Raw genomic sequence first — 27,336 nt, 5'->3', positions numbered from 1 at the left:
GTCCACCTTCCATATTATAGATGGTTGTTGAGGTGAGTTATGGGTACCTTGGGACTCTAAAATGAGTTGTTATTTGATCTCTAATTATGAGTGTGTTACTCATTTTTTCTCTTGTGGCCATTGATATTATGGATGCTTCTATGTAAATGTGATGGACATATGGTGTTTGAAACCTTAAATGCTTTAAGGTATATTTAAAATCAAGGTGTTTTGGGATTATAGCCTAACCTTTTATTTATGAATCTTGTGAGTGCATTTGCACATTTGTGATTCCGAATGTTGTGCTTATTGTGCACATGGGTTCTTGTGTTTTTTTCACAAGTGTTCTTGGTGTGTGTATGTTCACACATTTGTTCTAAAGAATATTATTTTATCATCTTGTTGAAGATACTTTTACATGCATTTATTTCAAAATGTTATTGTTATGAGTATTCATGTTTTAAAAGGAATATTGTTTCATTCGAGGTTTATTTTCATTACAAGTTTATTGCCTCAAAAGTCTTTTCCTTTTATGCCCATTATCTAAGTGTCATCATATGTAGACAAGAATTTTATTACACCTTCGTGTGTTTTTTAGCCATTTGTTGGCTTTTGCTCTCTTGGTCTAGTAGCTGAACACACTTGTCTTGAGTGTTTTTATACGTAGACAAGGCACGTTGATTCACACCATGGTGTTGATTTTTAGCCTATGTTGGCGTTTGTGTCCTTGTTCTAGTCGCTTAAGATGTATGCCCATGGTTGACTTATTTCACTCATTTCAAGTGCTATCATATGTAGACAAGAGATGTATTATGTTTTAGCCCATGGTTGGCTTATTACTCTTGTTCTAGTAGCTGAACATACTTGGTTTTAAGTGTATTTTTTACGTATACAAGAGATACTTTTTAGTCCATGTTGGCATGTATTCTCTTGTTCTTGTCGTAGATGCACTTATTTCAAGTATTATTATATGTAGACAAGAGGTTCTTTTACACACCTTTGTGTGTGTCTTTGGCCTTTAATGGCTTTATATTCTTGATCTAGTAGCTTATACACTTGATTTATGGGTTTTGGAGGACTAATGAGGAAGATGTTTGTAATGGATAAACTATTGTTGAAATTTGCAAAATTTCATTCATGACTTGTGTTTTTCAAGCAAATCATATTTTTGATATGCATATCAAGTTGATTTCTTAGCATTTAATCTATATATTGAGTGCTTATGGTTTTTGCCACCCTTATATGCAAAATGTGTATTATGTCTTTCATAAATGATTTTAAAACCTTGTGAACTCTTGGGTTTATTTTGCCTAAAGTATGCTTGGAAACTTTGTTTCTCTTGTTTGGCACTTCATTACATGTTTGAAGCATGTTCATTAATGAGTTCTTTGAGTATTAATTCATTTCATGATAAGTATATGCATATGCTCTTTATGGCCTTTTTTGGGCCCTCATTCAATAATGTTTATGTATATCATGCCTCTTCGTAGGCTTATTGAGGTGTCCCTTAGTGGACCATTTTGTTATTCCCCATTATGGGGTTATATTTATCCAACGTTAGACCTTATGAATGCATTATGCATTCTTGGAATTTATTTCTGCATAATTTGCTTCCGCTCATTTTGTTTTAAACATGATATATGATTTTGAAACTTTGGTGTCATTTTTGCATAATTTGCATCTCTTCTAACCTGTGCTAGTTAGAAATGTTCCATTTGAATAAAAGTACAAAGATTTGTTTTACTTGTTTCTTTGTTGTTATTTCACAGGATCTTGGAGATAGGACAAAGAGAAGTACCCTGGATAGTTCGGGAAATTTGAAGACAATAGGAGGAAGGCCTTTTCAAGTTTCATTGCATCCTTGCTGGAGCCTCTTGGAGTCTTGCCCTTTGTTCAATCTTTTCGTTTCCCCGCAAAGATTGAGGGGGGGTGTTAAAATATGTTGATCCTTAAATGTACATATATATATTTATATATATAAAGATACGTATACATATATATATGTATACATATCTCTATTTATATATATATAAATATATATATTTTATCTTCCTAAAATACCCTCAAGGGTATTCTTGTAAATTAGCATTTTACGCATATTCCAATTGGAATATGCATTGTAATTTTTGTTTTATTTTTATTTTTTATATTTTTGGATTTCGTACCACATTGGGGGCCTCCCAAAAGTGACGTTGGGAGCCCCCAACGGTCACAAATGTGACTGTTGGGGGCTCTCCAACGTCCCCTTTGGGAGCCCCCAAGGTGGTCCCTTTTCATGCTTATAAATAGGGGATATCCCCTTTGTATTTGATATTCTTGAGGGAGCTTATGCTCCATTGTAATGGGGTTTTCACCCTTTCTCCATTATTCTTCAATGATATGTAACTTATGACTTTAAGTCATATTTTTCCCTTTTTATGGGTTTTATGTAATGGCACATTATGTGCATGTGTTGTTTCCCTTTAATGGGTATATTTGCACTTTACGTGCATAAGTATGGGTTCATTATTGAACCCAAGGTATTCCAAGTCACTTTCTAACAAGTAACACTGCCATATGTCACTTCAGAATATCAACTTGCCGATTTCTTCACCAAAGCCCTGCCTGCTCCTCGCTTCTTGTTCCTCCTTGGCAAACTTTCGGTCATTCCCCCGTAAAGTTTGAGGGGGGGTGTTAAAACATATGTAATAATACCATAATACCCGATAGGGGTATTATGGTCATTTCACAAAGTACCCCATAGGGGTACTTATTTTGTTTCTCGTATTTCACTATTTTTTATTTTTCTTTTTAATTTTATTTTTGTATTTTTTGGATACCAAAAAGGGGCCCCACAATGGAGTCGTTGGGGCCCCCAACGGTCACATGTGACCGTTGGGGGCTCCCAACGACTCTATTGGGAGCCCCTTTGGTCTCCTCTTCTTATAAATAGGGGGAACCCCCCATGTATGTGGTATTGCTCTTGAGAGCTCCTCTTCAATAATAGTGATATTATTTTTCATGTGTGTAGCCTTTTTATAAGGCCCTTTGTATATCCCTTAGTGGATTTTCTCTCTTGTGCATGTTGCACTTGTCCGTGTGGGACATAGTGAATGCTTTAGCATTCTTGGTTTCTTCCGCTTATTTCATTACAATACGCACAACAAGAACACTTGAAACACTTGTGCACAAAAAACACAAAACATGAACTCATAAATGTGCAAATGTACTCATAAGATTCATAAACAACAAAATGTTGGACAATAGTCCCAAAACCCTTGATTTTAATATACCTTAAAACATTTAAGGTTTCAAACACCATATATCCATCACATTTATATATAAATAAGAGCATCCATAAGATCAATGACCAAAATAAAAGGAAAATGAGTGACATACTCATAATTATAGATCATATAACAAATCATTTTAGAGTCCCAACGTGCCCATAACTCACCTCAACAACCATCTTTAATATGACAAGTGGACAATCTAAAATGACATAACACAAGGTGCCCATAACTCACCTCAACAATCAACTCTAATATAACAATAAGGCCATAAAAAAAGGATTGATACATCATGTAACTTGTGATGGATAAAAACAAATGCCATAAAAAGGCAATGAACACTTGGAGAAATCATTTTCCAAATATGTGATTTTACAAAGAGGGCCGATTCAAAGGTCCAACATAATTAATCACAACAATATGCCTTATAATAATAATTTTGCATAAACACGAAATTATGTTCAATCATGATCATTATCAAAAGACTTAATAAACACAACATGAAATATTTAAGCAATGTCATGTGTGAGAACGGATTTGGAATAATCCAAGAATCAAATCAAGCCTTTATAAATTGCAATTATATGCATACCAAAATGTAGAATAGCAATAATATTAAATGAGCAAATTTAGGACATGTAACAAGATATTGCGGAAGCACTTACAACGATAAAAGAAACAATCTCACAAGTCCACTAAGGGACAAAACAAGCCTTAAAGAAGGCAATATAAACATCTCTTTATTGAAAAGAGAGAGAAAGAGCTCTCAAGCATTCATAAAGATGGTAATATTTAAAAAGTCTCATAAAAAACAATATTGTTATTTAAAAAGAAGCTTATAACAATCATGAAATCTTCTCAAAGAGTATATACTCATAAGAAGATTCACAAGGATCAAAAGGCCTCTTAAAGAGAGATCCAACAAAAAAAGATCCCCAAATGAGGGTACATACGAATGGAAGAGGGAAAACTTTATTAAAGTGGAGAAAATCCCAAAAAAGAATAATAGGATTGCGTTACAGCATAAATCTATAAACAAAAATTCATAATATTATTAAAAACATATGACTTAATAAATTATAACAATCTCCTAATGTAATAAATATGCAACATTAATGAAGACCATAAATTTTATAATAAAACATATTCTTGACATTGAATTGAAGAATGTAAAGAGAATAACCATATTTCATGAGATAAAAAAAACTTAATTCAACCGGTATTATAAAAATGCCTTCTTAATCAAATATTGCTCATATGAAAAAGAACTCATTAGGTAGGAAAATAAAAAATTAATAAGAATTTTTTCATAGTTAATATATGTCAATCATTTTTCAAAGACACATGATATTACGAAAAGCCTCATATAGGACATTTTAGAGGATAAACACATATCTTTAATACGAACCAACAATTATGATGAGAGTATGTGAGCAATGCTACATATCTCACAAACATTTTACTTTTAACATAACTTTCTTAAAAGACTTATTTTTCAAGAAAAGACATACGAAAGAGAATAATATATGAGAAAAAAAGTTCAATGGAATGATAAGAACCCAAACTCATAATGACAAGGAAAACACATATGCAAAACATATCTAATTCTTCATAATGCACAATGCTTAAAGAAATATAATGCATACCAAATAATTTTAAGAGACAAAAGAGAGAAATGAGAGCTTCACCATTTTAAGAGTTATGTACTTAAAAAATGAATTTCAAAGTTTGAAGAAAGGCTCCATGACCGTCATGGAATACATAGGCCGCTTGAAGAGTATTACTGATCAATTGGCTGTTGTTGGAAGTGCTATTGCAGATAAAGATAAAGTTCAACAACTTCTCAATGGATTGGGTCCTGATTTTGACATGTTTACCACAACTTTATCATGCCTTCCTCACTTGCCCACTTTTGACGACCTCCAAGCGAAACTTCTCCAGCATGAGATGATTATGAAGCAAAGGGCAGAAGGAAATGAATCAGCTCGTCCTCATTCAGTTTTGGCCATAGACACTTCTGTAGGTTTTGGACGAGGGAATGGAGGGCATCAAGGAGGCAGAGGCCGCAAACGTTTTGGGCAGGGAGGACGTGGTATCTTGCCTACACCTAATATTTCAGGAGTTTTTAATACAGGGAATCAGAGGAGAGTTTCCACCTGTTTCTTATGTAACAAAAAAGAACATGTGAAAGCTGATTGTTGGTTCAATCTACAGAATAGAGGAAAAATAAACAAAATTGAGAATAAATCAGCTACTGCTGTGGACACAAAAGTGTCATCCACATATGTGCAACAACTTTTGTTATCAGCATTGTCACAGATGACGATCAAGCAAAATGAACAAGGCAAATGATATGTTGATTCAGGTGCCGCCACACATGTTACGGGTAATGCGGGTAAGTTATCTCACTTATTGCCTTATTTTGAAAAAGGTAGTATAGTTACGGGATATGGAACTCATCACTCTATTAGTCACACTGGCAATGCACATATCCCTATGTCAAAGTCCTCACTTCACTTGTCCAATGTCCTTCTTGCTCCTAATATTAAAAAGAACATTGTTTCTGTAGCTAAACTTGTTGACGATATAAATTCTTCCGTCGAATTTACTCCCTCTTCTGTTTATGTTAAGGATCTACGAACGAAGGAGACGTTCGCTAAGGGGGAGCGACAAGGAAACATGTACGTCTTCAAGGAGATTTCTTCAGTGTCTTCGCCCTCAGTCCCAGTCCTCCAAGCATTCTTCAGTGTCTTCGCCTTCAGAGTCCTTGTTTTTTCCTTCATTGGAAGTTTTTAATTCATCTCATTGTAATAAGCCAGATATTTGGAATAGTCATTTGGGTCATTGTAGTCGAGGTTTCGTTGAAAATCTTGTATCTGATGGTCTCCTTCCAGAGTCTAGTTTATGTTCATTTTTTGATAATAATAATAAATGTTCTTCATGCGAACTCTGCAAAAGCCATGTTCTTCCTTTTCATATTATAAATAAAAGAGCTTCAAAGCCATTTGAGATTATTTGTTCCGATGTTTGGGGACCCACACCTGTTCCTTCTCTTTCTGGCAGTCGTTACTATGTTGTCTTTATTGATTCCTATTCCCGTTATACTTGGATATATTTCTTAAAACACAAGCATGAAGTTTTTCAAATATTTCGGGAATTCCATTCGATGCTCAAAACAAAGTTTGCTTGTGATATTGTGCATTTACAATGTGATGGTGGAGGAGAGTATTCATCGAACGAGTTTATTGCCTTTCTTCGGGATAAAGGAATAAGTCGACAGGTTTCTTGCCCTCATACTCAACAAAATGGGGTTGCGGAGAGGAAACACAGGCATATTGTCGAGAGCGCGATGAGCATGTTACATGATAGCAATGTGCCCGTTAGTCTCTGGACAGAAGTTTTTCACACATCTGTTCATATCATAAATCGTCTCCCTATGGCACTTTTGGATTAGAAATCTCCCTATTATACTTTATTTGGGCAACATCCCTCTTACGATGAGCTGCATGTTTTTGGTTGTGTATGTTATGTACATATTGATTCATCTCTGCGAAATAAGTTTCAGGACAAGGCTGTCAAGTGCAGATTTGTTGGGTATGCATATGAATACAAAGGTTATCGATGCTATGACCCTACTACAAAACGTATTAGGACCTCCAAAAACGTTGTTTTTGACGAACAAAATTTTCAGGCCAATGACTCTGCAGCGTTGCCACCTCGAGAATTAGAAGTATATGATCCATGGATGAGCGCAGATCTTTTTGCTAATACAGGAGAAACAAGTCAAACAAATTGTCCTTCCTTCGGCTTGAGTAGGGAGTTGAATGACTCACAGATGCATGTTGAATTATCTCCAGTTGAGCCACCCCCAGTAGAACGTTTCTCTGGACAGATATACACTAGACGGGACAAAGATACATGGCCGAGGAATGTGGAAAGCATCGCCAATGATTCGGCTCAAAGGCCGTCACGCATTAAGCATCCTATTCAACGATGGGTGAGTTATGAGACCTTCTCCCTTGATTTCCAGTTGTTTATGTCTCAGCTCACAAAACAGGATGAACCCACTTGTTTTAATCAAGCTCTTCAATCTCGTCATTGGACTGAAGCTATGAATAAAGAAATGGAAGCTCTTCATGAATGCCAGACTTGGGAAATAGTCCCTCGACCAGAGGGAAAGAATGTAGTTGGCTCAAAATGGGTTTATAAAATAAAGTATAAGCCTGAAGGAAGTATTGACAGATATAAGGCGCGACTTGTTGCTCGAGGATTCACACAACAATATGGTGAAGACTACAATGAAACTTTTAGTCCGGTAGTCAAAATGGGTACTATTCGTATCAGCATATCCCTAACAGTCGATCAAGGTTGGAACCTTAGCCAGATGGATGTTAAAAATGCATTTTTGCATGGAACTTTAAAGGAAGAAGTGTATATGGAGCAACCACCTGGTTATGCCGAGAAGGATCCTACTGCCTGGGTGTGCAAACTAAGGAAATCTCTGTATGGGTTGAAACAGGCGTCCCGTTCCTGGTTTGAAAGTTTCTCTATGCAAATTCAGAGTTATGATTTTAGAAGATGCTCTTTGGATCACTCACTCTTTATTTACCAAAAGGCAGACATTGTTATACTTCTTCTTAAATATGTTGACGACATTGTGATCACTGGGAGCTCAGATAATCATGTGCAACACGTGAAACAGTTTTTAATGAAAACTTTCAAGATGAAAGATTTAGGGGAATTGCGGTACTTTCTTGGTGTGGAAGTTGATAGACAACAAGACACATTGACACTCATGCAACAAAAATAAACTCTTGACCTTCTGGAAAGAGTCGGGATGACGAATTGCAAACCAGTCAGCACTCCTAGTGTATTACATCAAAGGCTGAGCTCTGAACATGGTCATCTTTGTGTCAACCCTACAACGTATAGAAGTCTCGTGGGGATGTTACAGTACTTGACCTTTACCAGACCTAATATAGTTTATGCTGTCAATCAGGTATCCCAGTTTATGCATGCTCCAACGGAAGGTCATATGGAAGCTGTGAAGCGCATTCTACGCTATTTAAAAGGAACTATAGGAGACAGACTTGTTTATCGCAAGAACGATAATCTACATAGAGGACATGAACTCATCACTTATACGGACGCAGATTGGGCAGGGGATCCAGATGAGAGACGATCTGTCTCTCGATATTGTGTATATATTGGGCACAATTTAGCGTCCTGGAGCAGCAGAAAACAAAAGGCAGTGGCACGATCGAGTATAGAGGCTGAATACAGATCAATGGCTGCAGGCACGACAGAAGCCACATGGATTAGACACTTATTGAGTGATCTTGGGGAGACAATTATTCGATCATTTCTTTTATGTGACAATCAAAGTGCAATAAACATTGCTTGTAATCCTATCCAGCATAGCAGAACGAAGCATATTGAGATTGATCAACATTTTATATGGCAGAAAGTCTAGATAAAGGAGATAAAACTACGTCATGTTCGAACAGAAGATCAAGTGGCAGACCTGTTTACCAAGGGATTAACAGGACGTCAATTTTGGCTATTGAAGAGCAAGTTGTACATGCTCCAAAATCACGTACAACTTGAGGGAGGGTGTTAAAATACAGTTTGCGTATGGATCTGGATCCAGATCCATACGCATGTTAAATGAAACACATGCTCATATAACCTCATTAATGGCATACTTGTAATATCATTGTATACCTTTTACTTTATAATGTTTAGGGTTTTGGAGGTCGTGTGATAGTGTGCCGCCCCAGCCATTCTGCATTTCTCTCTCTCTCTCTCTCTCTCCTTGTTTCCTGTGTAAGCTGAACCAGATTAATATGAAAGCAAATCTGATAGCAACGACTCTATGTGGACCCCTCTCAAATAATAAAAAAAAAAGTAAAAAAGTAAAAAAGAAAAAGAATAAAAGAAAAAAGTGAAAGGAAGCATATCTAGGATATGCGTGTACAAGTGAAATGACAGAATTACCCCTATCGGGTATTACAAAATAAATATATATATTTATATATGTAGATAGTCACATAGACATATATATGATAATATATATGTGTATGTGTCATAATCTATATATATAGATATATATACATCATATTTTAACACCCCCCCTCAAACAGACGGTGAAATCACCGAGAGTTTCTAAGGAGGAAGTAGAAGCGAGGCGATGGAAAAGCTTTGGTGAAGAAGTCCACCAACTGATATTCGGTAGGAACATATGGGAGTTGAATGGTGCCCCGTAAGAACTCATCACGAACATAATGACAGTCTATCTCAATGTGCTTTGTTCGTTCATGAAAGGTGTGATTGCTAGCAATATAGATAGAGCTCTTGTTGTCGCAACACAGCTTTGAAGGAGTTGAGAATGAGACACCCATATCTTTAAGCAAGCTTCTTAACCATACAATCTCAGTTGTGGTAGTGGCCATCGCACGATATTCTGCTTCGGTAGACGAGAGAGAGACTTTATGCTGCTTCTTACACCTCCATGAGATAAGTGACTCATCAAGAAACACACAATAACCTGTGATAGAAATACGATCATCGGGGTTACCCCCCCAATCGGAGTCAGTATACACAAGTAAAGTAAGAGGTGAAGAAGAGGATAAGAATACTCCCTTAGTTATGGAATTTTTCAAGTATCTGATAATCCTCATTACTGCTGCCATGTGAATAGTAGGAGCAGTCTGAAATTGGCTTGCACTATGAACTGCATGTGAAATGTCGGGCCTGGTGATAGATAAATATGTTAGAGATCCAATCAATTGACGGTAAGGCATGAAGTCTGCTAAAGGAGTGCCATCACTGACTCTCATCTTGTCATTGATCACTTCTGGAGTCTCCACCCTTTTGTCATCTGTCATCCCAGACCTAGCAATAATGTTAGAGGCAAGCTTCATCTGAGATAGGACATACCCCTTGGGGGAGTATGCAACTTCAATTCCTAAGAAATACCTTAGAAAACCCAGGTCAGACATATCAAAATTTTTCTTAAGAATATTTTTAATAAGGTCAATACCTTTCTTATCATTACCTGTGATAATCATGTCATCAACATATAGCAACAAAATTGTTATGTATTCATTAGAAGATTTAACAAACAAAGCAGTATCTGTGTAACATGAGGAAAAACCATTATCAAGAACTACTTTGCTAAAAAGATCATACCAAGCTTTTGGTGCTTGTTTAAGACCATAGAGAGCTTTGTTCAACTTTAGAATATTTCTTTTCCCAATTTCAAGACCTGGCGGACGGTCCATAAGAACTTCTTCACACAGAGTTTCATTTAGGAACGCATTTTTAACATCAAGTTGATATATCAGCCATTGCTTGATGGAGGCTAAAGCAATTAAGGTTCGTACACTAGTCATTCTGGCTACAGGAGCAAAGGTTTCTTCATAATCAATCCCATATTCTTGGGCGTAGCCTTTTGCAACCAAGCGAACTTTGTATATTTCTAGAGACCCATCACATTTGGTTTTGACTTTATATACCCAGTTTTTTTCTCCTAATGGTTGATGAATAATGCTCCAGGTTTGGGCTTTGTTAAGAGCCTCTAATTCGATTTTCATAGCTTCAATCCAATGTGGATGATCTTTAGCTTCCTTGAATGAGGTAGGCTCATGATACGAATGTATCAACATGAGACAAGTCCTATAATTCGGAGAAAAGGATTCATAAGACACAATTTTTTGTGGTGGCCTACTAGTACGAGAAGATCTCATAGGTGGATTGTTGTCAATAGATTCTTCTAAAGAGAAGTCTTGAAAGTATCTGTCATTAGCAGGTTGATGTTCATTTCCTAACTGCCGGGTATATACATTTATATCATTAAGGTTTTCATTTTGGGAAACATTATCATGTTGTGGTATATCATTATAATGTAAGATGCCATCACAAGTAGTATCACAAATAATTGCCTTAGGGGACTCAATTCTAGGAGCTAAGTCAAATTTAAAAGAATAATCGATGTCTTCCCTAGATGTGTGAATATCGAAACCATTTTGTTCTTCAATAAATTTTACATTTCTTGACACATACAGTTTATTGTTTCGAACATCATAGCATCTATAGCCTTTTTGATTCCCACCATAGCCAATGAACACACATTCAAGAGCTTTAGGTGACAATTTATCTTGTCCTTGACTAAGTACAAAGCATTTGCATCCAAAGATTCTTAGTCTATTAAAATCTGGAGTAATTTTAAATAATTTTTCAAAAGGTGAAACATTTTTTAAAGAAGAAGAGGGCATGCGATTTATAAGATATGTTGCGGTAAGAAGAGTTTCTGCCCAAAAGTTTTTAGGAACATTTTTAGACACAAGAAGAGTTCTTGTGGTTTCGATTAAATGTCTATGTTTTCTTTCCGCACGACCATTTTGTTGCGGAGTTTTAGGACAAGATTGTTGGTGCAAAATTCCATTTGTTTTAAAATAATTTTGAAAATCTTTAGACATGTACTCACCTCCCGAGTCAGATCTAAATATGGCTATATTGTTTTGAAATTGATTTTGAACAAGAACGTGAAATTCTTTAAAATTAGTGAAGACATCGGATTTATTCTTAATAATGTAAACCCATGTGTATTTAGTAAAGTCATCAATAAAAGAAACATAGTAAGAATAGCCCCCTTTGGACATAACGGGTGCTGGTCCCCATACATCGGAATGCATAAGTTCAAAAGGCCTTTTTGACACGAAATTACTATGTGAATATGGAAGAGAGTGAATTTTCCCAAGAATACAATCATTGCATGTAAATGTATTTGTATTACAAAAATTTTCCAAAAACGAAAAGAGGTACAACTTGGAAATACTAGGGTGTCCAAGTCTCTTATGCCAAGTCTCAATATCTTTAGATTGAACATGATTACAAAATGATTTGGATGGCAAAGCGAAAAAATCCATATAATAAAGGTCCCCTCTTCTATGGCCTTGCCCAATCCGCTTCCCGGACCGGAGATCCTGCACATAGCAATGGGTTGGTGAAAAAAAGACATTACACTCAAAATCGGTAATTTGAGAAACGGAAAAAAGATTTAGATTAAGTTTTGGAATAATTCGGATTTTGGGAACAAAAAATTCTTTGTTTTGGTCATAAGTTTTCTCAAGATTTCCAATGCCTTCAACATTCAAGGATGTTCCATCGGCGGTGGATACATATGATTTGAATTTATTGAGACTTGGTTTTGACAAAAGTGATGCATTTGGAGTCATATGGAAAGAGGCACCCGAGTCAAGAATCCAAGAAGTCATACCTGGAAAAGAGGAGATGGCGGCACCGGAAGTGGAAGGTGAAGAGGATGATGTAGATGAGTTAATCTTTATAAATTGTTGAAGAGTTTCGGTTAGATGAGTGATGGACTCCTTTATGTCACCATCCTTCTTTGAATCTTCATTGATGATTGGAGGAGTTTCACCCACGAAAGCCACCTTCTTTTTGAATTTAGGGCAATCCGGACAAATATGGCCCGGTTCATTACAATTATGACAAATGAATTTTCTTTCCTCCACCGTCATTATTCTTCCAAAAATGTGGTGGTTTATATGATCTTACATTGTTGCCTGGTCTAGACACGGCATGTACTTCATCAACATCTTTTTTCAAGGCCAAACAGGTTTCTTCTTGACATAAGTCGGCCAAAATGTCACTTAGAGGAGTAGAGGCCCTATGCAGAAGAGATCCTCTAAGTTGTTCAAATTCGGGACGAAGCCCATGAATAAATTGAAAGAAGCTCTATTTTTCCATTTGCTCTTGTCTCATTGCAATAGCACTTCCTTCTCATTGCGGTTCGAGAAGAACAAGCTCATCCCATAAAGAGGATAGAGCACTATAGTAGTCCCTAATACTCATATCACCTTGCTTGGTAGCTCTTACCTTTTCTTGTAGAAAAAAGTGCCTAGCAAGGTCTCTTTGGGTGTACATGCCTTTCATAAAAAATCAAGCTTCATTAACCTTCTTGAATTTTGCAAGATTTGCACAAATCTTCAATTCGATATTATTCATGACCCATGCTAGGATTTTAGCATGCTCACTTTCCCAATCTTTCATTTTAGAAGAGCAATCAAGAATAGCCTTTTCTTTTTCTTCTTCGTTCAATGCTTTTTCCTCATCTCCTTCAAACTTAGTTAACTTCAATTGTGGTTCCGGAATGGTTCCACATACGTAACCCCAAAGTTTTTTACCTTTGATATTATTTTCCATAGCGGCCGCCCACATGCGGTAATTGGTCCCATCCAATTTGAATGAGAGATCGATTTTTGCATCTTTGTTGGCCATTTATAGAAAAAGAATCTTGAAGACAAAAGAGAGGAGAAATATTACTTGTCCAGAGAGGATCCGATGAAGCCTTCTCAACCAAGGCTCTGATACCATGTAATGAAGTGCCAAACGAGAGAGGCGAAATCTCCAAGAGTAAGCACGGAAGCACGCACATACACAAGAGGCCACTAATGGGCAAAATAAACCACAAAAAGTGGTCAAACACACAAAGAGGTAAAAAAATATATTTCACTCATAAAATGCTTCATAAGAAGCTCAAAGAATACATGGGGCCATGCCCCTTATTTATACACAGCAAGGGACCCAAGGAGGGGCTCCTATAGAGTCATTGGAGCCCCTCCAACGGTCATATTTATGACCGTTGGAGGGGTCCAACGACTCTATGTGGACCCCTCTCAAACAATAAAAAAGAAAAACTAAAAAAGTAAAAAGGAAAAAGAATAAAAGGAAAAAGTGAAAGGAAGCATATCTAGGATATGCGTGTACAAGTGAAATGACAGAATTACCCCTATCGGGTATTACAAAATAAATATATATATTTATATATGTAGATAGACACATAGACATATATATGATAATATATATGTGTATGTGTCATAATCTATATATATATATATAGATATATATATATACATCATATTTTAACAGGTGTAGCCGTACAGGTGGGGTTGGTCACCATTGTCTCCATCCAGGGAAACAAAGGAAAATAAAATATTTTTTGCCTTTAAGGCTTACAGAAATGAAGGAGGACGATGATCACTTAAGAAAAATTGCTATATACCACAGGAAAGTGTGGTTGTGACCAAGTGGCTAGCTGAACCCTTTTTTGAGTCTGATGCCTAATGATTCAACACTAGAAGCTGAAAGTAGTGTTTTATGTACTCTTGCAATTAGGATGCAACTTAGGAAGGAAGAGACCTCCAAGTCTGAAATTGGTTATGAATCTAAAATACACAGGCAGTTGTCCATAATTCATTTTTGGGAGTGAAACTCCTGGAAAGAGCAGGGCCTAAAGAGGAGAAAGGGTCCAGTCAGAATGCCTGGCAATTTGAAACTATTCAGTATTAAAGCTGCTGTAAATGTAAATCCTAAAAGTGCAGTCATTAGGTATGTTGGAACTGACAAGTTTATTGGAAATATGGTGTTCCCTTATAACCAGAGGTATCTTTAGGAAAGCGATGGTGGAAGGTTCTTATAATATCATCATCAGATTCATAGCCTTAAGAATCTCTATTATCTTCTTATTTATGAGAAGTCCACACACTTGTCCTCTCTCCTATTGATCAAGAAATGACATAACAGTACTGTGACAATGGTAGATTACATAGATCAGACATCATGCTAGGGTTCCCAGTTTAAATAATTTTAGCTGAATTAACTTTAGTAAGTGAAATGGATGAAATTAGGTAATTGTTTCCAGCTCCATGATACTAAACTGTTTACCTGTACCGGTGATTCTTATTGCATATTGAATTTAGGTAAATAATTTTGGTGACAGAATGGCCTGTCACCTAGCCAGGCAAGTAGGTTTGGGTAGCCAAATAGCAGTTAATGGAGCTATAAAGGAATTATCAAAACATTTTCAACAACATATTACTAGGGAATTTAACTACACAATTAGTTGGCAGCAAGTACATAACCAGGTACAAATTTCAATGCATTTAGGATGGCATATGCCAGTGGAGAAAAATGATAGTAAGAAACATAAAATAAATATAAAAAAATTGACACTTCCAAATTTTGGAAAGAATAGGAGAAAGGAAGCCAAAGAACATGTTTTTGTGGTCATTCACTGATCCATCCAAGCCATGCTATGCAGTGCAATCAAGTTATTTGTAGCATTTTAGGTCAGCGTTAAATTCCTTACATTAATTTTCACTGTCAAGATGGTTCAAGTAAATTTATAAAAAAAGAACATCAAAGACTCCTACATTCTCAAACTAGAGTTGATAAATATGACATTCACCTTTTGTAGAGTTGACAAAGTTTAACGAGCTTGTTAACATCCACTAAAAGCATGTATGTGAATAATTGCGCAAAAACATTACATCCATGCTGACCTGCATACAAGTCGTGTGTACATGTGTGTGTATTTGGGGGGTGGGGGGATATGATCATGCATCGTGTGTATGGGATGGTAAAATTGTGTATACAAATATGCATTTACATATTAAGTCAAACATCAATTTGTTCATTATTGTGGCTGAGGGCTTCTAGTTAACCTTTCTTGTTCCTTGTGTTAGGCAATTGCCAAAGACACCATATTGTCAAGGTGCAAAATCATTGCTGAGCCATGGGACTGTGGTGGACTTTATCTTGTTGGAAGATTCCCAAATTGGGATAGGTACTTTATATATGGACCATTATATAATGCCTAGTAGAAGTGCTTTAAAAGGATGTTATTGTAAATTGTATTATATTTGAATTTTCTTTTAATTCTTATATTGTTGTATATCTCTCATCTAATGAGAATCAAGATGTTCCTCTTTTAACTCTTTCATATTATCATAAGCTTAAAGTGTCATTTCATGGTACGAAAGCTTGAGACTTAATCCATGAAACAGGATCAGGTGCTCAAGGCTACTACACTCAATGTTGTAATTAGCGTATCGAAACCCTATCACATGAGCCTGCAATACGAGAGTATCATACCCTATCGTATCATATTGTAAGATACGGGGAAAAGCAAGAAAAATGGCTAAATTATGCCAAAGAAATTAAAAAAGATGACAAAAAACAGGAAAAAAAAATTTTGAAAACAAAAAACATAAAACGTAGAATACAAGAAAGATGTAAATAAACAAGAATTAAAAACAAGTAATTATATAAAAATAAACATAGTAGACAATTGACATGTCATTCACATGAAATAGAGTTCAGTAATTCATTAGATAAAGTCAATAACATTGATGATAGTGATACTTGATACTTGATAGAACATAGAAGCATAGTTTGCTATATGACTATAAAAGTCAAAATGCTCAAAAGTTCACTACTTAAACTCATGAAGTCAATACCATAAAAGTTTACTACAATTACATAGTTGACTTCATGACTAAAAAAGTGAAAAGACAAAATTTTACTACAACAGCATAATTCACTACAAGACTCATAAATCATCTTTATTGTCAAACATTCCTTGTTTATAATAAAAAATGACATCTTGTTGTGGGGCAGCTAACGCTTGTGGGGGCTTGTGCCTCCTGTTGCTCTTTATCTGAATCAAATTTTGCATTGCGTTGTGCCAGTGCATGAATGCCCTCTGCACACGTTTCAATTCTTGTAATCTTGCTTCTTGCCTTTTATATATCTCACAAAGATAGACAGATATTATAGCACGTGCATCATCTGGAGCTCGCATTCATGGTCACATTGGAGCACCACGTTACTAAACAATGTGTTGTTTCATGCGATTTGCACCTCCATTAATCAATGCACGACAAAATATGCATCTCAACACATTACGCCGCCTGAAGTCATCACCAATCTCACAAAACTGCCACACCGAGTCATCATGTCTAGCCATTGTTAAATCTAATTATCAATTTATCACAAATAAAAATAAATAAAGCTTAAAATAAAATATCACTGCATACCAATGTCAAAAGGTTTACAACTTTATATAACATATAAGACCAAGAAAGGTCTTCTATGTTATACATGGTTAGAAACTAAAAATCCAATGAATATATATATATATATATATATATATATATGTATATATATATTTAAAATAGCATGTATACATATATGTATATATATAATCTGTTTTTGAAGTCAGGGGTATTTTGGTCTTTTTCCCTTGTAATAGGCACTATTCATTAGGAACAAATTTTCATTTATTATTTTTTATTTCTTATTTTTGTCATTAATTAAATAGAGCAGGGGCTCTATGGTCTTTTGACCATAGGGTCGTTGGGGGCTTAAATATGACCGTTGGGAGCTCCCAACAACTATTGGGAGCTCCCAATGGTCTCTCTCTCTCTCTTGTGTTTGTTGTTGCTTTTGCTTAAGCATTTGATCGATAAATTATATTTTTATATTTGTTATAGCCATTGTTGGCTTTTGTATTGTCCCATAGTGGACTTGTGCATGTGCACTTTGTGTTTATGATCCTATAAGCCCTTAGAGGCTCTTGTTTTGTATTTCCACATATCCCATTACATGGTATTATAGCCATAGTGCTCTTGGACCTTTGAAGTGTGGCCATCACGTGATCATGGTGATTGTGGTTCCCAAGAGGACGTGTTTTTTCTATATCTTTCTCTCTCTCTCTCCTAATCTTTCTCATGGAGCACGATTCCAAGATTGATCTATCTTCAAATAAAATGGATCCAACTACATGATGTGGGCCTCAGTATGTATCTTAAATCTTTATAGATTGATTATTTTTTTAGTTGTCTATCTTTAAAAGGTATTTATGATATATTTTTCAAACTTTGTTTGAAATATTATAGTTATTTCTTTGGTATGTAAAATGTGTTTTTTTTTTAAATAAATTGAAATTAGAGTTTATGAAATTTCTTTTAATGAAATATTGTTTTATTGGTTCTTGTGTATGCTTGAAGCCCTTGTGTTTATGTTTTGGCATTAACTCATAAGTCATCCATTCTTGAACACTTTATGGTAAGTTCTCTATTTTATTATTACTCTTTAATACAAAATATATATTTTTATGCTCTTGTATATGCCCCTTAGTGGATTTGTGTACGTGTTCATTCAAAGTATATATATTTATTTTGGGAATTTTAGCACCTTTATGATTATTGTAATGAAATGGTGGTCTTCAACAAATGCACAAATAACTCACAAACAAGTGTCTATTGGAGACACTACAAGCATGACTCTTGAAAGGGTATAAAGGGAAGAACACTTGAAAAATAAATAATACTTTATTCATGAACAAAATGCTTAAGAAGCATGGTAATTTACATTGAAGGGGTTCACCCCTATATATACAAAACAATGGGAGAGAGAGGAGAGCTCATTTTGAGCTCTCCAAAAAGAGACGTTGGATTCCAACGTCTCTTAATATAGCTGTTGGACTACAGTCCAACAACATTTATTATTATAGCTATTGGACTATAGTCCAACAGCATTTATTGTAGCTGTTGGACTACAGTCCAACAGCTACTTGCACAGTCAAGTTCCAACAGGAACTTGACTGGATCAAAATATCTAGTTTCTATTGAACTAGATGCTAAAAAAGAAAATAAAAAAATAGAAAAAGAAAATATAATAATATTAAATAATATATATATATATATATATATTGCAGTTTACATTTTAACACTCCCCTTCAAACTTACGGTACAATGAGCGAAAGTTTGTCTAAGAGGAAGTGAAATCTGGGAGCAGCGAGAGGCTTGGTGAAGAAGTCTGCTAATTGTTATTCTGATGTAACATATGGCAGATCAATGGTTCCATGTAAGTATTCCTCTCTGACATAGTGACAGTTCATCTCAATGTGTTTAGTGCGCTCATGGAATGTCCGGTTGCTTGCAATGTAGATCGCACTTTTGTTGTCACAGCACATCTTTGAAGCTTGCGTTGCTTTAGCTCCCATATCTGCTAGCAATCGTCTGAGCCAAACAACCTCCATAGTGGTGGTTGCCATGGCTCTGTATTCAGCTTCGGTGGAGGAAAGAGAGACTTTCTGCTGCTTCTTGCACCTCCACGAAATTATGGTTTCACCTAGGAACACACAAAAACCAGTAGTTGAGTGTCTATTATTGGGATCACCTCCCCAGTCAGCATCAGTATATGCAATTAAATTTAATGAAGATGAAGCAGACAAGAAGAGTCCTCGTGAAAGAGAGGATTTTAAGTATCTAATAATACGCAAAATCGCTCCCATGTGCACGGAGGTGGGAGCATGCTGAAACTGACTGACTGTATGAACCGCATGAGTTATATCTGGCCTAGTAATGGAAAGATAAGAAAGAGCTCCAACAAGTTGTCTATAAGGAGTAGGATCATCAAGAAGTTCTCCATCATCAATTTTCATTTTAACATTGACAAGTTCTGGAGTGTCTACTTTCTTATCATCTGTAATTCCAGACCTGGAAACGATATCAAGAGCAAATTTAGATTGAGATATCAAATACCTCCGAGGGGAATAAGCAACTTCAATGCCTAAAAAATATCTTAATAAACCTAAGTCAGTCATTTCAAAGTGAGTTTTAAGAAGAGATTTGATATTTGCAACTCCCTGTTTGTCGCCTCCGGTGATGATCATATCGTCCACATAGAGAAGAAGAATAATGATGCCTGCATCAGATTTCTTAACAAACAAAGCAATGTCAGTTAAACAAGGTTGAAAACCAATATCAAGCATAACATGACTAAATCGGTCATACCAGGCTTTTGGAGCCTGTTTAAGACCATAAAGAGCTTTTTCTAGACGAAGAGCTTTACCCTTAGGGATACTAATACCAGGTGGGGCTTCCATGTATACTTCTTCAACGAGATTCTCATTCAGGAAAGCATTTTTGACATCTAATTGAAAGATAGGCCATGTTCTAATGGAGGCCAAGGCTATTAAAGTTCTAACAGTGGTCATACGGGCCACAAGAGCAAATGTTTCTTCATAATCGATGCCATACTCTTGGGTATATCCTTTTGCTACTAAACGGGCCTTATATCTTTCCAGGGTCCCATCACTTTTGGTTTTGACTTTGTATACCCACCTACAACCTATAGGTTTCTTACCCGGAGGAATATCTTGTATCGTCCAAGTATTGGCCTTTTCTAGTGCATCTAATTCTATTTTCATGGCTTCTATCCATTCTATATGATTTTTTGCTTGAGAATAGGATGATGGTTCAACATATGATTGTATTAATGTAATGGCGGCCCTATACGTGGGTGAAAAAGATTCATAAGACACAAATTTTTCTGGAGGTTTAGAGATTCTAGACGTTCTTCTAGGTGGGACTTCAGAGTATTTTTGTAATGCACATGGAAGATTTTGCTCTCTACATCTTGAATATTGTAGACTAACATCCCTATGGATTTGCTCTTCATTATCATCATTTTCAACAACAATAGGACTTTGATCATTGTCAAGGTCACATCCAACATCACATTCATTGGATTTTGAAGTTGGATCAATTAAAAATGAGTATTCAGTGACATCCTTGGATTTTTCAAATTCAAAGAAGCTTTCTTTTTCCAAAAAAGATACATTTCTTGACACATATAATTTGTCATTTTGAAAATCGAAACACCTGTAGCCTTTTTTATTATCAGCATATCCTAAAAAGGCACATGGGATTGCACGAGGAGAGAGTTTATCATTTCTGTTAGTGAAAACAAAACATTTGCATCCAAAGACTCTTAATCTAGAATAATCTGGAGTTAAATTAACAAGCTTTTCTATTGGAGTTGTATTCTTTAATGAGGAAGATGGCATCCTATTAATGAGGTAGGTGGCAGTTAGGACCGCTTCAGCCCAAAAACTTTTTGGAACTTGATTTGCAATTAGCAATGTCCTAGTAGTTTCCATAATGTGCCGATGTTTGCGTTCGGCTAGGCCATTCTGTTGTGGAGTGTGTGGACATGATCTTTGATGTGTAATACCATGTAAATTGAGAGTCTTTGAATTCGTTGGACATAAATTCTCCCCCTGAATCAGTGCGAAAAACAGAAATATCATTTTGAAACTTATTTTTAACCATTTTATGAAATATTTGGAAGTTAGCAAAGACATCAGATTTATGTTTAAGAAAATAAATCCAAGTATGTCTAGAAAAGTCATCAACAAAAATGACATAATATGTATAACCACCTTTGGAAATAACTGGTGCGGGGCCCCAAACATCCGAATGTATTAACTCAAGTGGTCGTGAGGAAACAAAAGTTCTACTAAGAAATGGTAACCTTTTCATTTTGCCAAGAATGCAGTCTTTACAAGAAAAATTTTCAGAATTACAAAATTTTTCCAAACTTGGAAAATATTGAATTTTAGACATATGAGGATGGCCAAGCCTTTTGTGCCATAAATCCAATTCTAATTTCTGAATATTATAACAAAATGCATTCTTGGGTAATTCCAAAAAGTCCATGTAATAAAGTCCTCCTTCTCTATGGCCTTCCCCAATCAGCTTCCCTGACTGGCGATCCTGTACCCAACAACCATGAGAAGAGAAGGAGATATTACATCCATAATCAGATATTTGCGAGACAGATAAGAGATTCAAATTAAGTTTAGGGATATATCTAACTTCTGGGATAAAAAATCTTTTGGATTTTTGAAGATTTTCAAAACATCCTATTCCTTTTACTTCGAGAGATGTGCCATCGGCTGTAAAAACCTTTGACACACTTGAGTCATTTTTAAGACATTCGGATAGACTATTAACATTTGGGGTCATATGAAAAGAAGCACCAGAATCTAAAAGCCAAGGAAAGTTACCTGGATCGGAGAAAGATGCAACTGCCGCTCCAGTTGAGGCTTCGGTTGAGGAGGATACCCCTTTGAGAAGAGGTTGAAGGATTTCCATCAGTTGAGCCATAGACACAGGTGCATCTTGATCTTTTGACTCAGATTCAACAGATGCAACTCTTTTTTCTTCTCTTCTTTTTAACTCTGGACATTGAGGCCTATAGTGCCTCGGTTCATGACAATGATGACAAATAACTTTTCTTTTATCAAAGTCGCCGTTTTGCCTTCCAAAATGAGGCGGCTTGTAAGTACGAGTATGATTCCCCGGTCTAGATACAGCTAAAACAGAGTCATCATCAACTTTTGGAGTACTTTTTCTAAGTCTATTTTCCTCCATAGTGAGCTCTTCTATAGTATCAACAATAGAAGGAATTTTTTCATGATGTAAAAGGGCCAATTTGGTGGATTCAAACTCCGGCCTTAGACCATTCACAAATTGATAGAAATGTTTCATATCGAGTTGCTTTTGGCGAAGCTCGATGTCTTCGGCACAATGCCATTTGGGCTCAAGAAGAGCCAACTCTTCCCAAAGTTCGGACAACTCATTATAATATTCTCGAATAGTTTTATCTTTTTGAGTCATTGTCCGAACTTTATCTTGTAAATTGCATACATGTGCAATATCTTTAAGGGAATATATGTTTTTGAGGTATTCCCAAGCCTTATCGGCATGCTCAAACTTAGCTAGACTAGAGCATTTTTTAATGTCTATGCTATTGATGAGCCATGACATAATTTTTGCATGCCCTATCCTCCATTCTTTCCATTTCTTTTCATAAGTGGCTAACGCCTTACTCTTCTCTTCTTCCGTTAGAGAAACCTCTTTATCACCCTCTTTCTTGGTAAGAGATAGTTTAGGTTCCAAATCGGAACCATCCACTATACCCCATAAACCTTTTCCCCAAAAGTGGTGCTTCATAATCGAAGCCCACATTACATAGTTAGTATCATTTAGCTTCATAGGAATGATGGTGATCTTATCATTGTCATCCATCTTTTACAAGGGTAAGAGAGGAATAAATAGGAGGAGAGAGAGAGAAAAATAAAAAGAAAAGAAAAAGAGTAGACAAAGGAATAAGAGAGGATACAAAACCAAATTTTTTTGTAGCACAAGTTCACCTTTCTTCAAACAAATCTTCTTGAGCCAAGAACAAGGTGATGAAACACCTTTTGTAAATGTGGCACGGAAATCGAGGCGGAAGCACTTCAAGATCTAAGGATTTCGTAGCTCTGATACCATGTAATCAAATGGTGGTCTTCAACAAATGCACAAATAACTCACAAACAAGTGTCTATTGGAGACACTACAAGCATGACCCTTGAAAGGGTATAAAGGGAAGAACACTTGAAAAATAAATAATACTTTATTCATGAACAAAATGCTTAAGAAGCATGGTAATTTACATTGAAGGGGTTCACCCCCTATATATACAAAACAATGGGAGAGAGAGGAGAGCTCATTTTGAGCTCTCCAAAAAGAGACGTTGGATTCCAACGTCTCTTAATATAGCTGTTGGACTACAGTCCAACAGCATTTATTATTATAGCTGTTGGACTATAGTCCAACAGCATTTATTGTAGCTGTTGGACTACAGTCCAACAGCTACTTGCACAGTCAAGTTCCAACAGGAACTTGACTGGATCAAAATATCTAGTTTCTATTGAACTAGATGCTAAAAAAGAAAATAAAAAAATAGAAAAAGAAAATAATAAAAGAAAATATAATAATATTAAATAATATATATATATATATATTGCAGTTTACATTTTAACAATTATTGGTGACTTTATGCACATATCAAAGGATGTTCTTTGAATTCTATGTGGTGCTTTGATTGAAATGTGCTCAAGAATTTTTTAAATTGTTGTTTGTTTTATATCTTGAGTCATCATGATTTTAAGTTCATTAGTCATGCCACAAATGTTTTATATGCTAACATGTAATTGAGCGATCATTCCAAATCAACATAGGCTAGAACTTCTAGCCGTTGGCAGCATGACTCCCATTTGTAATGTCTCTCTCTCTCTCTCTCTTTTCAACTCTCTCTATTTTTTGTGTATAAATAGGGGTGTTCTCCTCTTTGTAAAGTATGATTTTTTGGCACATTCTATTCATTGAATAAAACATATTTTTGTATTGTGTGCCTTGTGAGTAACCCTTTTGTGGGATTTGTGAGTGTGTTCTTTAGAACACTTGTGTGGTTTCCTTTGTGAGATTTGTGAGAGTGCTCCTTAGAGAACACTTTTGTTATTCACTCAAGTTGAATATTAGTGGACACTTGGTTTGTAATTGAAGACTCTTTGTATTTTTACATGGTATCAGAGCTTGGCTCTCTTCTTGGCAAAGACATTGGTGGAGTGGTTCGTGAGAATGTGATCGTGCATCATTTGAAGAATCAAGTTCTTGTGGTGGAGTACTCGTGTTCCATTCTTTTGCTTTATTTTTTTCTCTCCTCGCTTCTCTTTATTCCTCTCTACCTATTCCTTGTAAAATGGATGGCAATGAAAATGTTACCATTAAACCCATAAAACTCAATGATTTCAACTATGTAACATGGGCTTCTATTATGAAGCACCTCATTTGGGGAAAAGGGTTGTAGGGACTAGTAGTGTTAAAATGTAACATATAAATATATAAAATAATAATAATATTATATTTATTATTATATATATTTAATTTTTTTATTTTTTACTTTTTCTTTTATTTATATTTTTTGTATCTAGTTCAATAGGAACTAGATACCCTTTTTCAGTCAAGTTTCAGTTGGAACTTGACTGAGATATAGCTGTTGGACTCTAGTCCAACAACTATAATAAGAGCCGTTGGACTGCCCAACGTCTCTTTCTCCCCACTTGTTCTTCTTTGTATAAATAGGGGTGAACCCCTTCCATGTAAATCACTCAAAATGCTTCTTAAGCATTCTTGTCATTAATAAAGATATTTTTATTTCATTGTTGTGTTTTTCTTTTATACCCTTTTATGGGTTTTACTTGAAGTGTCTTTTTAGACATTCTTGTGGTGGATTCAAGTGCTTGTATGGAAGGCCACCATTTCATTACATGGTATCAGAGCCGTGAAGATCTTAGATCGTAAAAAAAGCTATTACCTTGTTTTTCATGCCTCACTTGCAAAAGATGTTTCATCACCTTGTTCTTGGCTCGAGAAGGTTCGTTTGAAGAAAGAGGCTATTGAAGTAACGCTTGCTACAAAAGTTTGTATTATTCATCACTCTCTTTGCCTCTTATCTCTTCTTCTCTCTTTCTATTATTTCACTCTTGTAAAAGATTGATGATAATGATAAAATCACCATCATACCCATGAAGCTAAATGATACAAATTATGTAATGTGGGCTTCGATTATGAAGCACCACATTTGGGGAAAAGGGTTATGGGGTATAGTGGATGGTTCAGATTCGGAACCTGAACTATCTCTCACTAATGATAAAGAAGTTCCTCTAACAGAAGGGGAGAAGAGCAAGGCTTTAGAAATTTATGAAAAGAAATTGAAAGAGTGGAGGCTAGGGCATACCAAATTTATGTCGTGGCTAATTAATAACATAGACATTAAGAAATGTTGTAGTCTTGCTAAGTTCGAGCATGCTGATAAGGCTTGGGAATACCTCAAAAATATGTATTCCCTTAAAGATATTGCACATGTGTGCAATTTACATGACAAAGTTCAGACAATGACTAAAAAAGATAAAACCGTTCGAGAATATTACAATGAGTTGTCCGAACTTTGGGAAGAATTGACTCTTTTAGAGCCGAAATGGCATTGTCCTGAAGACATTGAGCTCCATAAAAAACAACTTGATATGGAGCATTTTTATCAATTTATAAACGGTTTGAGATCGGAATTTGAGTCGACTAAATCGGCTATTCTTCATCGAGGAAAAGTTCTTTTTATTATTGATACTATAGAAGAACTAATGATGCAAGAGAATCGTTTACGGTGGTTTGGACATATTCGGCGAAGGCCTAATGATGCTCCAGTTAGAAGGTTGGAGAAATGGGAAAATATATTAGTTAAAAGAGGTCGGGGTAGGCCTAGGAAGACTTGGATGGAGATGATAGGAAAGGATATGAATGCTTTGAACCTCACCGAGGACATGGCGTTGGATAGAAATGATTGGAGGAAAAGGATTCATGTGGAAGACCCAAAATGAATTTCTTTTTGGTTCATATCGCTGACCCCAATTGTTTTGGGATGAAGGCGTAGTTGTTGTTGTTGTTGTTGTACTATAGAAGAACTAACTACGGAGGAAAACATAATTAAAAAAGAATACTTCAAAAACCGAAGATGATTCCGTTCTAGCTGTGTCTAGACCGAGTAATCATGTACGCTCTTATATGCCTCCTCATTTCAATAAACAAAATGGTGATTATGACAGGAAAAAAGTCATTTGCCACCATTGTCATGAACCAGGGCACTATAGGCCTCAGTGTCCTAAACTAAAAGAGCTCAGAGAAAAGAGAGCTGCGACTGCTGGATCTAAACTCAAAGATCAAGATGCATCAGTTTCTATGGCTCAATTAATAGAGATTCTCCAACCGCTTATCAAAGGAGCTTCCTCCTCATCAGAAGCCTCAACTTGAGCAGTGGTTTCATCCTTCTCCGATCTAGGTAACTTTCCTTGGCTTCTTAACTCTGGTGCTTCTTTTCATATGACCCCAAATGACAATAGTCTATCCGAATATTTTAAAAATAAATCAAGTGCATCAAAAGTTTTTACAGCTGATGGAACCTCTCTTGAGATAAAAGGAATAGAAAATTTTGAAAGATTACATAAAACTAAGAAATTTTTTATTCCAGATGTCAGATTTATTCCTAAGCTAAAGTTAAATCTTTTATCTGTTTATCAAATATCTGATTATGGATGTAATGTCTCATTTTCTTCTCATGGTTGTTGGATATAGGATCGCCAGTCAGGCAAGCTGATTGGGGAAGGCCATAGAGAATGAGGACTCTATTACATGAATTTTTTTAGAATTGCCTAAGAACGCTTTTTGTTATAATATTCAGAAAATTGAGTTGGATTTATGGTACAAAAGACTTGGTCATCCTCATATAGCCAAGATCCAATATTTTCCAAGTCTAGGAAAATTTTGTAATTCTGAGAATTTCATTTGTAAAGATTGTATTCTTGGCAAAATGAAAAAGTTACCATTTCTTGATAGAACATTTATTTCTTCTAGACCACTTGAACTTGTACATTCGGATGTTTGGGGTCCTGCACCAATTATTTCAAAAGGAGGATTTGCATACTATGTTATCTTTGTCGATGATTTTTCTAGACATACTTGGATTTATTTTCTTAAACATAAATCTGAAGTCT

At 35.7% G+C, this 27,336-nt stretch overlaps 1 protein-coding gene across 2 annotated transcripts in view; it reads left to right on the top strand.

Moving 5' to 3' along the window:
- ISA3 (isoamylase 3) overlaps window positions 1-27,336 on the top strand; it is a 121,453-nt gene that overhangs the window by 55,564 nt on the left and 38,553 nt on the right. For both annotated transcript variants that reach the window (XM_089988013.1, XM_089988014.1), the window contains one exon: window positions 15,797-15,897. In XM_089988013.1, the coding sequence (XP_089844139.1) occupies window positions 15,797-15,897 (101 nt within the window). The remainder of the gene's footprint in view (window positions 1-15,796; window positions 15,898-27,336) is intronic.

Source organism: Nuphar pumila, chromosome 14, assembly GCF_984573655.1.
Source record: "Nuphar pumila chromosome 14, dmNupPumi1.hap1.1, whole genome shotgun sequence".
NCBI lineage: Eukaryota > Viridiplantae > Streptophyta > Magnoliopsida > Nymphaeales > Nymphaeaceae > Nuphar > Nuphar pumila.
This window is presented reverse-complemented; position numbering and strand designations above follow the sequence as displayed.